General features: G+C 44.5%; 1 protein-coding gene across 6 annotated transcripts in view; it reads right to left on the bottom strand.

Moving 5' to 3' along the window:
• Positions 1-4,326: 4,326 nt before the first annotated feature.
• GATA3 (GATA binding protein 3) overlaps positions 4,327-15,541 on the bottom strand; it is a 28,645-nt gene continuing 17,430 nt past the window's right edge. For 5 of the 6 annotated variants that reach the window (XM_037389859.1, XM_037389864.1, XM_037389862.1 and 2 more), the window contains exons 5-6: positions 11,042-11,167; positions 4,433-4,836 (exon numbers count right to left, since the gene is read on the bottom strand). In XM_037389859.1, the coding sequence (XP_037245756.1) occupies positions 4,552-4,836; positions 11,042-11,167 (411 nt within the window). In that variant the 3' untranslated portion in view covers positions 4,433-4,551. Of the gene's footprint in view, positions 4,837-11,041; positions 11,168-15,541 lie in introns of all 6 variants that reach the window. The other variant, XM_037389861.1, reaches the window with a different exon arrangement.

Genomic DNA, 15,541 nt, shown 5'->3' on the forward strand with positions numbered 1-15,541 from the left:
ATCCCAAACTCTGCAAAAAAATGGACAGGTTCCCTCTAGTTCCATCATCACCCGCTCGGATTCTTACCCAGACTACAACCAGTCCTGAGCGAACAAGGAGGCTCGGTGACTAAAGAGTATGAGAACATACGGTTTATGGCAATGTGTGTGTTAGCAACAGGAGTGACTCTGGAGGGAAAAACAATCTGTGCTGAGGACCCAAAGATGATATTTTGGCTGGTTGCCCTTAGGGTAGTTTTAGCCTGGCGCTGTGGCCTGAGTTCCCATCAGTGTAGTAGCCCATTAGGGGGGGATCCAAGGAAACCATGCTGCATAAGCCAAGGTAAAATCTCATCACCCTAAGGTGGAACTATTGGGAAATGTCTTCAAAACCACACTGCTAATGTGAATCTAAATGCAGGTCTGGTCTAGATGCATCCTAAGACAACTCATAATTCAAATGCACAGGAGAAAAATCAAAGTTTTGAAGATTGTGTTAATTAACAGCATTTCTCGTTTCTTCAATGTTGAAGGACTGGGCTTGGTAATTCCTGAAAATATCCCTTCAATATTGCATGTGTGTCTGTGTGCACACAGGACCAATGCAGCTGAAAAGTTAATTAAGGCAGATAAATCAAGGTGATAACACTGAAGTTAGTACTTAGGAGGTCTTGATTCAAGTCTTAGTGCATTACTCATTAGGAGTCTTTCCACTGATGTCAATGGACTTTTGCTTGGATGGTGAGTAAAATGTAGTTACCACGGTCACATCAACACAGCAGCTTACTCATTCAAATTCCCAGAAGATATTTTGCCTGCAAGAAGACCATAAGATTTGAACCCACTAATGACTTCCATGGTGTTTTCTGCACAATATATATGGCTGAAGTAGAGACATGGCTCAGAGGGCTTTCCTGCTCCAGCCCGCCTATCATCAGCTCTTCCCTGAAATTTCAGAAATAGAGAAAGGCAGAGCTGACATTCCCAAGGTGTTTGCCCAAGAACAATGGCTCTTGGCCTTTTCTGTAAACCAGATTTTTCTTATGTGTTAAAGGGAAGGAAAGAAACAAAAAAAACCAAGCAAACAAAACAAAGTAAACAAAAAACCATAATAAAAACGAACAAACCTTCAAGACATTAAAATTCTCAAATATTTGCTCTGGGAGAAGAAAAAAAGAAAACATAAATGAGAAACTAGTAGATTGCTCATGCTAATTTTGCATCTTGGGCATTAATCTGGGGTTATGTGATATGAGAGATCCTATTCATTCTGCTCCTGACATCAGAATATAAGGTAATTGATGTAGAACTCTAGACAAACTGTAGATGTTTCCTAGAGTACCTGAAGACAGAGAGTCTCTATTTGTGTCCTTCTCAGGATGCTCCTTCTCTGAGCTGGCCCTAACCCTGATTCATCTCACTTGATGCCCCTAAGGCCTATGAAACCACATCAGAAGGAAACTGCAAGAAGAAGGTGTTTCCAGTTTTTAGGAAAAAAAATAGAGCAAGAAACTCAGGAGCTGCTTCCCTCTAAAGCAAATGGAAAGAGAAAAACACAATAATGGATGAGTGCAAAATTCTGCCGTGCGAATCCTCCTCTAATTTTCACCATTGCTGAGGTCCTGGAATCAATCTTAGTTCAACTGCAATCTGTTGATGAGCAAAAGGAGTGAAAGGTTGTAGCATCACGAATTAAAAAATAATAATCTCTCAAGCTTAACATCAGCAAAGATGATTATTTCCTTTGATTTGTTAGACTAATTGAAAATAGCCTTATAGCTCACAGATGATTAATTAGGAGCCAACAAGATCTCCATTTGCATCTTAGTAATTCTTCATTCTGTTTTATTTCAACATTTAGTCTTTATGCTTAAAATATTCATTGAGAAAGCAGAAAGGTGATTAACATAAGATTTTAAATGTATGCCATTTGTTCTGACTTTTTTTACACATTTTTGTCAACAGAGAAAAAAGGAAAGAATATACAACATTACAAACCGATTACTGCCTGTTCCGCTTACATCTGCTAAATCCTCCGTTATGGTAGACATAGTTTAACTAGGTTCATTTTGAAGCAGGGCAGAAAAAAACCCAATTAAAGGTCAATCCTCTTCCCCTCCTCCCCCATTCCCAAATCAAATGACTACTTGACCTCTGTATAATCACCCTGAAAGTTTCAAAGTGGTCTTTCTTACATGAAACATCCTTACTCATGTGAGCCGTCCTGCAGAAGAAGATTAGGCCATGCCACTGTTACCCCCTCCAGTTATCACTCAAGAGAAATGGGTTCAAAATAGCATCTGACAGATATGGTGATATATTTCCTAAAAGGCAGGAGTGTACATATTTCTGGGTGAAAGAACTCAGTTATTTCATCCCACATTAAAAGGAAAAAAAAATCATTTGCAGGTCACATCTGTTGAGGTTTTTACATTTGGGTGTTGTTTTTTGTGTTTGGGGTTTTTAAGCACTTTCTCACAGCCTTGGCAGCCTCTGTCTTACCATGTCATGCTTAAATCCCCAGCATATGGAGGGGGGCAATAAGTTTAACCCTTCATTTGGAAAGTAAATGCCCAGCCCTTATGATAGTATGAAGAAGCTGGAAGACTAAATACTGAAGACTAAAAGGAGGACCGATTCCTAAGGATTAAACCATCAGAAATCAAATCATAAGAGCCAAAATTTGCTAGTAACAACAATACTATTAATACAAATTGCATTATTTTGAAGAAATGTCTTGCGGGAAGGCTGACGGCCTTTGAATTTTGGGGAACTGTCCTCTGTCTACCATCAAATCCAGCCTTTTGTAACAAGTTCTGCTCAGTCCTCCAAGCATAGGGATGGGGTCTGGTCCATCTTGATCTCACATCAAGATCTGAACTGTGGACCATCAAATGATATCCCTGAGTACCCGACAGCACAGAGCAGAAAGCGCTTTTCCAGCTCCTGCCGAGAGTCTCAACTAGTACTGCCCAAAAAGTAGCCAGGATCGTAAGGACCCTGCCTTACCAGTGCACTTATCCCGATCCTAAATTGTTCTCAACACAGGTGACAACCACGGTGGCCATGGCTGACTGAGACCAAAAGGGACCCTTCCCACATGGGAGCCAGACGTCAGGCAGGGACAGCGGTTGGGCTGCAATCTGAGGGACAGGGAGCACACACAGGACAGTGGGGTTATACTAACATGCATTCCATTTATTTTTGAGGGTTTGGTTTTTTTCCTTTGTTCTGTGTTGGTTTTTTTTATCAAGCCACTGCAAACACTGCTTTGACTGTCAGCATGAGTGCAGAGACACACATTCCCATACCAGGGGTAACTACATAATGAAGACCATAAAAAAAAATCTGCAAAAAAATTAATAAAGAAACATATTCCCTTTCACACCCCCAATCACAAAACACTTTTAAGTCAACAGAATTTAATCTAGTTTATTCTCAAAAAAAAAAAAAAAAGGAGGAAAAAATATGAAAACAAAACAAAAAAAAGCAGGTCTTATCACTAGCAGTAAATAAATTTGTACAACCATTCAATCTGTATAATAGGATGAAATAAATCTACATCTTTCTTATTTTGGTGCGTTGAATTATACATACAAACAACAATTACAGGAACTTGTTCACAATGCATATAGACCTGGAGAATGGCTATCTGAAAACCCCTTGTTGGCAATGTCCGCATGTTAACACTGATTGCCTGACACCATTGGTACTTCCTATGTAAAAGGCCCATGGCCCGAAATGAATGATCTCCCCTACAGGTTTTATTTATTTAGTTATTTAGTTAGTTAGTTAGTTAGTTAATGCATCATCAAAACCGTTCTAGCCAGCCCCCTCCCCCTCCCCGGAAACAAAAAAAAAGAAACCGAAAAAAAAAACCAACCAAAAAAACCAAAATAAAAATAAAATAAAAGGAGAAGACATGACTGGCAGTTGGTCCATTTGTTTGTAAGACCGCGTTTCCTCTTGGTCTGCATTGTTTGTTTTTCTGGTTTTTAAATTGTCCTCCCGTCCTCTTTTTTTTCTTTTCCTTTAAAAAAAAACTCTTTGAGTCCTTCATGCCTTTTTCTTTACAGCTCTCCAGATGCAATAAAGTCTTCCTCAAATGTACAGTATTTCTTACAATATAAGTTATATGCAATGTTCAGCATTTTTTATTTTATTTTATTATTTTTTTCACAGCACTAGAGATCCTGTCCAATAGGGAATGCAAGTTCTGAATGGCTTATTCACAAATGGTATCCAGATTCAGTGGGTAAGAATACATAGACGCCATAGTGAGTTCCTTTAAAAAGTGGCAAACATCACTTTTTTAAAACTTTTTTTTTACATTTTTCTCTTTTTTTCTTTTTTTTCCTTTTTTGTGCTTTTTGTAGTTTTTTTCTGGTTTTTTTTTTATTTTTTCTCTCTTACGCCTTCAAATAATATTTTTATTTAATTTTTTTGAATTCTTTTTTTCCCCCTCCCATTCAATTCGGGACGTCAGACCCATAACCACACGCCTGCAAAAATGCAAGTATATAAAGTAAAATCTCATTTTGAGACTGTAAGCATTCAGCAGGGAGTCTTTTGCTAACCCATGGCAGTGACCATACTGGAAGGGTGGTGAGGTCCGAAGGAGAGGCTGGATGGAGGATGCATCGGTGTCGGTGTAGTCAGCATGTGGCTGGAGTGACTGAAAGGTGAAATGTGGCTGATGGAGGACATATGTCTGGAGAGGGCGGCGGGGTTAAAGGAGCTGCTCTTGGGAAAGTCTTCAAGGTTGTCATGGACCTTTTTGCACTTTTTGGATTTGCTAGACATTTTTCGATTTCTGGTCTGAATTCCTTCTTTCTTCATAGTCAGGGGTCTGTTAATCTAAACAAAAATCAATTATTTTTTTTGTGCTTCCATCCCTTCTCCCCAAATCACTGTGGGATTTGTGTACCCCATGCCCAGCAGTCCTGGAGATGTGCCCAGGACCAGCCGAACAGCCACCAGTCCCCCTCCTCCCCTTGCACACCCCGCATGCCACGGCTACACAACCTCTCCCCCGCATCCCCAAATTCAGATCCCACCAGGAAATCCCAAGTTCAGTTGAAACTTCTGAAGACGAGATGACAGAAAATTGCTGGCAGAACTGCACAGGAGCAAAACATACCCGAATAACTTGCAGCCACTGAAAAATTTCAACTATCTGCACATTAGGTAATTGCACCGTGTTTAGGAATGAAACCAATCATTATCACCTTGAAATATTCCCCACAGACACCATCTCACCCTGAGGCCTCCTGACTGATCTAAAACCATTAGCGGCAAGAGCTGCTGGGATTTCAGTGCTACAAGGGGTCTCAAACTTTCACAGCAGCTTTAGGGAGCTGTACAAATTATTCACAAAAGGGACAGGTATTTGTATTATTTTTCCTCTTTTGAAAGATTTTGCTCTGAGCATCCTTTCAGGTTTACTTTAGCCAATCTGATTTTACTTCTAAAGCCTTCCAGGGTTTTGGAGGAGCCTGAAACAGGTATCTGTGTTGCCCAGCAGAGCATTTTCTACCTGCATGCAGACATATCTGTAGGAAAGTTAAGCATTAAATTCTCCTGCATGGATATACACAGCAGCAGTGACCACCCGTACACCCATCGGGGTTAGGAAACGGTAGCAAAAAGGTCTTCTGGACCTCCTGTAAGAAACTCTTATTACTGCATGGAGAGTCAGCGTTACAGCATGCATGGGCACGGGTGTCATGAAAACCCCAAAGACCACCTTGGGAAGGGATTTATGCATCCAATATCCTTAAACATCCTTAAAAATTTGGACTTGGGAGTCTAGATGGGGTGTTATATAGGTCTTTGCACTGGCTCCTCTGCAGAATTTCACCCATACAAGAAGGCAGGAGAGCCCAGCAAACCACCGCAGGGCTGAATACCACTTTTCATAATAAATGTGGGCAACCAACAGTGCTGATGAATATACTTCAAAAGGGAGAAAAGGTGGAGGAAATGGATCTGCTGTCTGCCAGGAACTGCTGTCTCAGCCCCAGTGAAGGACAACAGAAAGATCTTCCTGCAAGGGTCCTGAGCAGATCTTCACCCATAAGATCTTAGATCAGCTCAAGGGACAGCACACTCCCTTCTTCCTGATCACAGCAAAGTTTCACTTGTTGCTCATCAGCCACTGTCAGGCACTGTCTGGTGCCTTTCCCAGCAGCATAGGAATCATTCATGGATTTCTCTCCCCAGGGAGGCAGGGATACAATAGCTCCCTCTTACAGGCAGGGACAGAGGCAGGGGGAGAGCAAGGACCAGGCTCATCTGCTTTGGTTTAGGCATCCCAAAGTTTGTCATCCCAGTATGAATTAGTGACCCCAAGTTCTCTGTACTAGCAGTGATGGGAAAATCCATCTCATCCTAAAAATGGGCAAACAAAAGGCTGATTCCTCCACCTCTGGATAAAGGGAGCCGGAGGGAGCAGCCCCGCTTGCCAGCAGCTGAGGGTAGGAAGGAGGAATCTGCCCATGTGCAGCCCAACAACAGCCCTGAGGCAGCAACAGGCAAAAACCTCAAATGTCATGTGTTTTAAATACAACATCACCCACCTCCCTGGCTTCCTGTCCTCCCTGAGGGAACAGGGATACACATACAAGAAAGGCCTTTTGCTCCAGCTGGATGGCTGGGATGGGAGATCTTTGCCTGGCTTGTTTTAGGTCAGCTAGCAGGGATGTATTGCCTGGGTTCAAAGCCAGGAGGAAGCCCCAAGTTGAGCCCCACCAGATAATGGTGCTAGAGGAGACCTGGAAGTCTCAACCAGATGAATCCAGCTTAGATTTGGGGAGGCACACATGAGCCCCAGCCTCCCCAGCTCCTAATAAGGATTTGCATCGTGACACAAAGACTCAGGGGCAGCCAGAATTGATTTCCAGGGGAAGCAGCTCAGGAGCTGGTGGTGGCAAAGTGACACTAGCCTGGTGCTGGGACCCGGACAGTACTGGCTCTTGGAGCAAGCACAGGGTCCTGATCCTGTGTTGCTTGGTGTCATGTCCTGTAGGACAGTGACCGCTTCCCCAAAGCAACGTCTCTCATGTTTCACTCAATTGCTAAGGACAGATCGGTGCAGGCCAGGATTTGATGTGAAACTTAAGAATGGGAATACCAGTTTCACTCAGGATGGTGACAAAGTCATGGCCAACCCCTGCAACTGGGGTCAGAGATGCCATCCAAGCTGTTAGCTGGACACATCATCCTGGTGTACCTGGTCTCACCCTCCTAGCAGGTATCTGACCCAAGTGCCAAACAGATAAGGACTCAGATAAGCATCAAGAGGACTGAGACCAGCACAGCAACAGCAGCGAGCTGGGAAATTTTTCCAGTGGCTTCAGAGGCCAGACACAGCAGAGTTAAAGTGGTCCCCAAAACACCAAAACCATTGACACATCTCTGTTTCTGGGGTAGAGAAACAAGCCCCCGGAGGGAAGACCTTCTCCATGAAAATTCATTGTGATCAAAATGACAAACACATGCTAAATTAAAATTAAACCAGCCCAACACATGTATATGAAATTCATTAATTTCAGATGGAGCCAATTAATTATGGGCATGAATTATGTTCTTTGTTTTAACATATGCAAAATACTGACTGCTCTGCTCTTGGGATGCATAGCCCTGCTTTTGGATATTCTGAAAGAGGCCTTTTTTGAGGACTTTTCCCAAAAACAATGGCAATTCGCTCATTTCTATGGGTACATGCCAGTCTGCCGTGCACCTCCAGCAAGGTACACTCCCACCCATCCCTGAAGGGAGTGAAGGCTCATCCTGCTCCTAAGGACTGAAATAACAAGGATGAGAACTTCACATTCAACAGATCAAATCCAGGGGATAGTCTTAAATGTTATAGGTCTGATTTTGCTCTGACTGAAGACAATGGGATTTTGCCATTGACCTCAATAAGGTCCTGTCACTGAAGCGGATTTATCCTTCAGACATAGTCATTACAATGTTGGGTTAATCTTCCAGGCTGGCTGCATCTTAGAAAGCACTCTGGGATGCCACAGGATGAAAGGCACGGTATCAATGTGAAATATTAGTCATTGTTAATACTGGTGTTAATGGAGCCGGCTCTTGTTGAAGTCAGTGGGAGAAATGCCAGCAGCTTCACTAAATGCACCCCAAGACTATTATGATTATTGCTTATATCCTACTGACAAATGGGTTTGCTTAAGCTGTGGGAATCAACAGTAAAACAAACTGATATAGCCCCATGAAAAAAACAGCCCCATGGAAAAAAAAAAAAAAAACGGGGCAAGCTTCATCTTCAGATCAATCCATTAAAATACCCCAATGATCTGAAAGTCCAAGAAAAAGTCAATAAACCCAAAGAAAAGACAAAAGGGGGGGGGGGGGGCAGGGGGAGGGATAAAAAGGTAGCCAGGAATTTGCTACACCCTAGTCTGAAACAGGGTTAAGGCATCTTCCAAGCATCCAAAGATTTTCCACTGGCATTGACCCAACATCTGTGCAGACACTCAGCTGCTTGGGAGGGACATGCTACGATGAGCCTCTCCATTTCCGACACCTCTCCTGATGGAGAACTGATGCAGACAAGATACACACAGGGAGTGAGACTACAGCCTACACAAACAGGCAAACGAACCAGACCAATTTGCACCAGCCAAGGACCTTTGCCCACCTGTCACCCCTAAAACTTCCTCCCTGCCTTGAGCTGGTGAAAGGACGATGTTGATGCCATTCACCAGGCAGTTAGCCCAGCTCCCTAGGTCCTGCCTCCCAGCAGCCAAAAAGAGAAGGCATCTCCATGAAGCTACCCCCACCTTACCACTGGTCACAAAAAACTTGTATTTGGCTTTTGAAGCACTATGTGGCCTTCACAGTCACAGTCTCTAAAGCCAGCTGGGATGCAAAATAATGCTCCGATGCTCAGTTGTCATGGGTCCTTAAAGCTGAGGGTGGTACATTCAAGGACCATCAGCTGCGATGTTCCCTGTTTCTCGCCACAGTCATAGCTAAGCATCATCTTAAAAAAAAGTTTAAAAAAAACACAAAAGATCTGGCCACTCATAGCCAGATTTTAGTATCTTTGCCTAGTTATATTGCTGCACAGAGTATCTCAGTCCTCTAGGGGTTTCATTTAAGCAGGTCCTGTTAATGGAGTTGCTCATAAGGCAAGATACTACTTGAATTTGGTAAGTAGCTGTGCTGAGCTTTTAAGCAGCTGTCGGTGTTTTTAATGAATAGGAAAACGTTTCCAATGTGCTCAAGGCCTGCCTCATGTCACCAATTTCACAGCTGGATCAGAGTTTCCCTAAACAGTAGATCTAGGGGTCAATTCAGGCCAACAAGGCTCACAATGTCAGTGTGAAAAAGAAAAGGATGTGCTCTTGCAGGCACATTTCTGGAGAGGCTTGGCACCCAGACACCATTCTAGATGCCTTAGGGGGGATTCCTCCAGCCAGACACCTACAGTGCAGGTGGACACATCTGAACTCATCATCCTGCCACCTTTTGTAGTGATGGGGAGAAACCACACTGTCTTCAAGGGTACAAATCATCTCATCCAAACACAGGCATCTCCATCATGTCCAGCCCATGGCACCTGAGAAGAGCTCGTTTTCTTCAAAGGGCTTTGCTGGGATACAGGGGGAGCAGCTGAGGTATAGGTCTCCCAAGCTACGTGATGTAAGTCCTACCACTGGTGGCTACAAAGCCAAAATGAAAACATTGCACAGGCATAGACTCCTCCAGTGAAGCTGGCTGACCTTGCTCCCTTCTTGCCATGGAAATAGCAAACAGAATATTTTCTTGTGGTATTCTGAGAGCTTTCACTCTGTGTCCAACCTCTTTGTTTGCAGTGATCACACTGAGAGTTTGATGACAAGATTTGTTTGCTACATAGTGCTCAAAACGTGCTGAGACGCCTGCCCACTAAAGGGTAAACACATTTTCCCTTTTTTCCTAGAGAGATGCCTCTCACGAAACAGGTGAAAAATTAGCCTGGTTGGTGGGGTTTTTTTCTACTTAACCCAAACTTGTTTACTCATCCCAAGAAACCAAAGAGCTTGAAATAAGAAATGGAAGGGACTGAGACACCACAAGGGTTGGGTGCCCCATGAAACCCGAGCTGTCTTTGATGTGTTTGCGTGGGTGGACAGAAGGGCAAAACATAGCCCAAGATTTCCAAACCAAACATAAAGCAAGCGACCACTAGGAGAAAAAAAAAAGTAATATCAAAGCAGAGAAATTGAAAGTCTTTCCCTTCTTCTGGCATAATAGTTATTCTAATGCCACATGTGGAATTAGAGTAACAGGAGTAGCCTTAAGACTCCTTTATTAGCAGTGTTATTCTGTAGAAGACTTCAGATCCCTTTAGGTCTTTCCCTGGGGCACATATCCCTGGTTCCTGCAAGCTGGCTTTGCATGGAGATATTAGATTAAATCTGCCAGCCATTTCATTTCATTTCTCCTTCCCTTCCATGACAGATGCTTTAAAATTCACATCACAGGTTGAGCAGACTCTGCAACCCACTAACTAAATCAAGACTTTTTTGGTTTAGGAATTGCTTGCGTCAACCAGGGCAAACACAAGACCTAAATAAATCATCTTCGGGGACGGGTGGAGGGACAGGACAAAGGCAGCCACAAACCCAAGAAAGGTCTAAATAGTTGCTGGCACATTTTGCTTTTTTTTCCAGAGCTTGTATTTGCTGGAGGAACCAAGCTACGCATAGAAGGGGTATCGGCTTGCAGGGCCATGTGTTGTCTTTTCCAACACACTGAGCCCAATCAGCAGCAGATAATGTCTTTCTGTGTTGATCCACCCCTCCTTTTTTAGCTTAGGCATGGGAAAGCTCTGACATTACCCGTGGACAGCCCTGTTTTATACCTCCCCAAGCTGGACTGACTACATTTGAGGGGATGCCGACTCATCGCTCCAGCCCCCAAGTTCCCCAAAGGGATAAAGGAGGTCTCAGCACCACCTGAGACTGGAAACCCCTGAAGTCAAGGAAGAGTTTGGACCATCGAGCACTGAAACCGAGGGCCGGTTATTGAGTGTTACAGTCACACTTACATTGTGCAGCTTGTAGTAGAGCCCGCAGGCATTACAGACGGGATCGCCGTTGGCATTTCTCCTCCACAGGGTGGTAGTGGTGGTCTGACAGTTGGCACAGGACGTGCCAGCCCTCCTGGCTGCAGACTGCGGGAAGGAGGGGAGAGACAGGGGAAGGGAAGGAGAGAAAAACACCCATGTTAAAAAAGAAAAAAAAGATGCAATCAGCAAAATTTCTGAGAAAGAAAACATCAGCCCTGCAAGACTGACGCACATCGGCAGAGGCCTCCAGAAACTGGCTTGTGAGAACAAATAATAATTGTGAAAAAAATCCCCGAGGTACTTTAATCCCAAATTATATGTGAACTGAATCAGGTGCCAAAGGGCATCCTAAAAGTGAGTGCTAAACCTCTGATAGAACTCATCAAAATTAGCAGCGCTGGCACAGCCCATTCCAGAGGGGAAAATACTATTTAAATGCCAACATGTCTTTCCATCTCAATTCTCTCAGACCCCCCAGGGGTCTAATTCTGCAGTCAGGGCCTGAACCAAAAATTGCTGGAGTCAACGGCGTGAGTCACGCCGGCTCCAGCAAGCGCCAGGTGAGACCCACGCTAAGCTTGGTGGGCAGCTGCTCACCGGGTCCAACCGCAAGCACAGCCCAGTCCCGTAAATTCAGCTCAGCTTCAAAGGATACAGGCTCCAGATCGGAAATAACACTGTGGCAAAGAGCAAGAATCCCAACTTTTTAATTACACCTTTTTGCAGCCTAAACCTTCATGTTTATTTAAGGATTGGTAATGAGCTTGAAAGAAGAATTTACCATTTCATAAAGGGGAAGGAACAAGAAAAAAAGTCTATGTGTCAAGGTGTATACAGAAGCTTTCTTAGCTGTGATAATGATTTAGCAATGTTGCTCTTTTTTCACATGCATGAATTCGTGCTTCTCATTTATAAACTGTAACCTTAGCAAACAAATTGTCCTTCTGCCACTGAAGGAGGAAAAGGAGTTTGCAAGCTTCTATGTGAATGCATATGCATGTTTGCGTGTGTGCAAGTGCCTACAGCTCCTAAAAAAAAAGACCTTTAGATCCCCGTCCTATCTCTTCTTCATCAATGTGACACAGTCCCAGAGCTCTGATTTCATCCCGATGCATTGCTTTCAATGGGACTGCTCATGTGCTTAAAGTTAAAACATGTGCTTAAGCGATTTGCCAGATCATAGCAATGCTTGGCACCTTGCAGAACTGAGCCTTTAATGCTCTCTTTTGTGCTCTTACTGTTTCAAATTTACCCCTCACCCCACACAGCCGCACATTGTAGCACATCCAACATTTAAAAAAAAAAAACAAAAACCCAACAAAAACACATCTTTGGATATCGTACAACAAACCCAAAATGCAAACATGGACACTGGCACAGCACTAGCGTTAATACCAACTCTTGTTAGGTCATGTTGCAATTTTAATCATAATTGAATGCGGCGTAGGTGGAGAGAGGACGGGTTGGTTTTGTTTTAGATAGAGTAGGGGTGGGTTTTTTCGTTTAATTAGACAAAAAGGGCTGTCTAAAAAATAAATAATACGATGCTTGTGAGCATTAGGAAGCATCACAGGGCATCTGATCTGACAGCGAGGGGCTCTCACGAGCTGCCCGTGGGGACAGTTCCATTTTGCCTGACCATAAACCATGCTGGAATGAGCAGATCTCAAGCCCGAGGAGGCCTTGAGCTGACTTCTGCACACTGGTGACAAGCAGGAGCTGGGAACCGCACATGGGTCTTTGGTTGCAAAAGTGCCAGCGCTGGCAGAGGTTGAAGCATCCCACCAGGAGCAACAGAGCCCTGAAGAGATGTGTGCACACACTCCTCGGTCCTGCTCTCCTCCAGACCCTGCCATGGCCCCAGATTTGGTTCCCGACAAAATCAGCCCAATAAGACACACGCTTCAAAAGCAACACAGACACAACCACATGCAGAGCTGGACTCTTGACGAGACCAGAGGGACAAGTCTGCGGTTCCTGTCCCCCCCGGCTCCCCACAGCCAGCATGGGTGGCTCAGAGGCTGGACTGAGTCTCTCGGTGGCAGCTTTGCCTTTATCAGACCCAAAAATCAAGCCTAAGGAAATTTCTAAAAACCAATGATATTTGACTCAGCCCACACAGGGGAAACATCCCCTTTGAAGATATTTGGGGTTTCTACACAGCACTCATCACAATTTCTCTACAGCAAGTGCATTTAAAAGACATGTCTGGTCACCACCTTGCTGCCTTCAAACTCTGACATTAAATAAGCGAATAAATCACAACATCCACTGTCTTCTCTAAAACCTTTTCCATCGGCCGTGTTTCCCCTACAAAAATTCAGCATCATTAGCTGAATATTTTAAACTCTGTGCTCTTTCAGTCCCAAGCTGTACCTTTCATGCTGTACCAGCTTCTACTGGAGACACCGACAGTGGGCAGGAAACAATGAATAATAACGCTCTTGTAAAAGCTCCCAGCAATGGCATCCACTGACGCTAATCGCCGACCTGAGCCTGGCCATGTAAGTAATGGGATGACTAATAGGATGCTCCGTATCATCTGTAGGACCAGACCCCATGGCCCAGTTGCCTATGAGCGAGGGCACAACTTCAGAAATCCTGGCAGTCATGAGGAGATGGAACTGAGGATGGTGCAGGAGGTACAAAGCACCGATAAAGGCAATTAAGGGACATTTTCAGTGTCTGGATTTACACGGGGTACGCGCAAAGCTGCAAGCATCAGCTTCCTGAAATAAGACTGCGTATGCATGGGCCTCCCGAGAAATTAGCTATAATCCTTCCAAAATCAGCACGGCTGGACATGGGAATGGAGAGCTCTACATCCACATGGGCAGGGAATGGAAGAAAATCCAAAGGAAGTTTTTCTCTCAGCAACAGCAGTAACAGGACTGCTGCTGGCTTCAGTGGGGACAGGAATGGTCTCTAAGAGGGCTGTAGACCTTTTAAGTAGAGTGGTGGTGGGGTGGTACCACCTGCCTGATCCTGAGCCCCCTGCCAACATCTCCAGATCTTCCCTCTTCCCCTCAAGATGAAGCAGAGCTGTCTGAGCCCCCTCAGCCAGCAAGGCTCCATCCATCTACCCTAAACAAAGCCCTCGCAAAGACACTCCTTGCACTTAATAAGGCTTGGGCTGGTTTCTCAGCATCTGAAGGGGTTTTTTTGCCTTCTCTCTTCCACCCATAAGAGTCTTTTCATTAGTTTCAGCGTGCCTGAGATCAGAGCCTCCAAAACCAGCCCAAGGTCACACATGAAACTTGTGGCAGAAGGAGAGGAGTGCACACAGGATCCCCACCCCGAGCCTCCACACACATGCCGCCTTCCACAGCCCACTCGCCTTCACAAGTCAGGAAAGATCAAGTCAAGCCACAGGCACACACACCTCTACATCTATGCACACAAAAGGCAAATGCAGGCCCAGCTTTGGTGCCTTCTGATTTTTTTTTTTTTTTGGAGGTTAGCAAGGGAAATAAATATAGATGCAAACAGCATCAGAAATGTTTCTCTTTTTTTTTTTCCCCAGGCGGTGCAGGAAAAAAAAATACAGAAAAATCAAAAGTTCCCATTTAGCAAAGGCCACATTCAAAGAACAGGAACTTTTTGTAACTTAAACTAAAATGCCCAGGATTTGAGTGATTATGCAAGACTAATTTTCCTTCTTTCATTCCTTCTCTTATTTTTTTCCCCCAAGAATGACCTTTTACAATGTATTTATTTATACAGTTCATTTTACATGTGCTGGGCTGAGGGTGACTCGGGACATTCTTTCATGGTTCCATCAGACACTTTTTGAAAGCTCTCCCCCCTGCTTTCCAGCCGCTTTCCTATTCTGCCTCCCCCTCCGCTTGTTTGGATACGCTCAAGCTCCTGTGTGTTTGGGCTAGGGAAACGGAGCTGTTGTTTAGGAGTTATCTCCAGGGCCCAGATATCCGGCAGATTTTTCCTAGGAAGTTAACTTTACACATAAAGAGAGAACGAGGAGGGGGGGAAAATAAAACAGAAAACGAGGGGCGTGTGTTCAAGGTGGAAGGGTCAGGGCAGGAGGAGAAGAGTACAAGAGAGCTGCCCCAAAAAATAAAAATCCCAGATTGTACTTCCCTCCCTAGAAAGCCTTTCCATTTTTTTCTAACAAGGCTATGAAAGATGAGGGAGACCAACATTCTCCTGTAAGGGAAAAGCCTGTACAGGAAGGCACAGAGAGGTTTTGCCTGTGGGAAGTTTCGGTGTAGAGGAGCAAACCCACAACTTCCCCAAAACCCGCACGGCCAGACAAAGCCAACGCCACTGCCCCTCGCAGCGTAACCCCTCCTGGGCCGTATCCTGTAAGTGCTTCCCAGTGCCTGTGGGAGTAAAGCCAGTCCAATTCTGCAGGCATCTCACAGGTGAGGAAGCTGAATCCACACCCAAGAGTTGCCAGCCCAAGGCCGTGAGCACCTTCACAGGGAACACAAGGCCAATGAACTGCCTTTCTCCTGCCTG

This window comes from Falco rusticolus, chromosome 5 (genome assembly GCF_015220075.1).
Source record: "Falco rusticolus isolate bFalRus1 chromosome 5, bFalRus1.pri, whole genome shotgun sequence".
In the NCBI taxonomy this organism is placed as follows: Eukaryota; Metazoa; Chordata; class Aves; order Falconiformes; family Falconidae; genus Falco; species Falco rusticolus.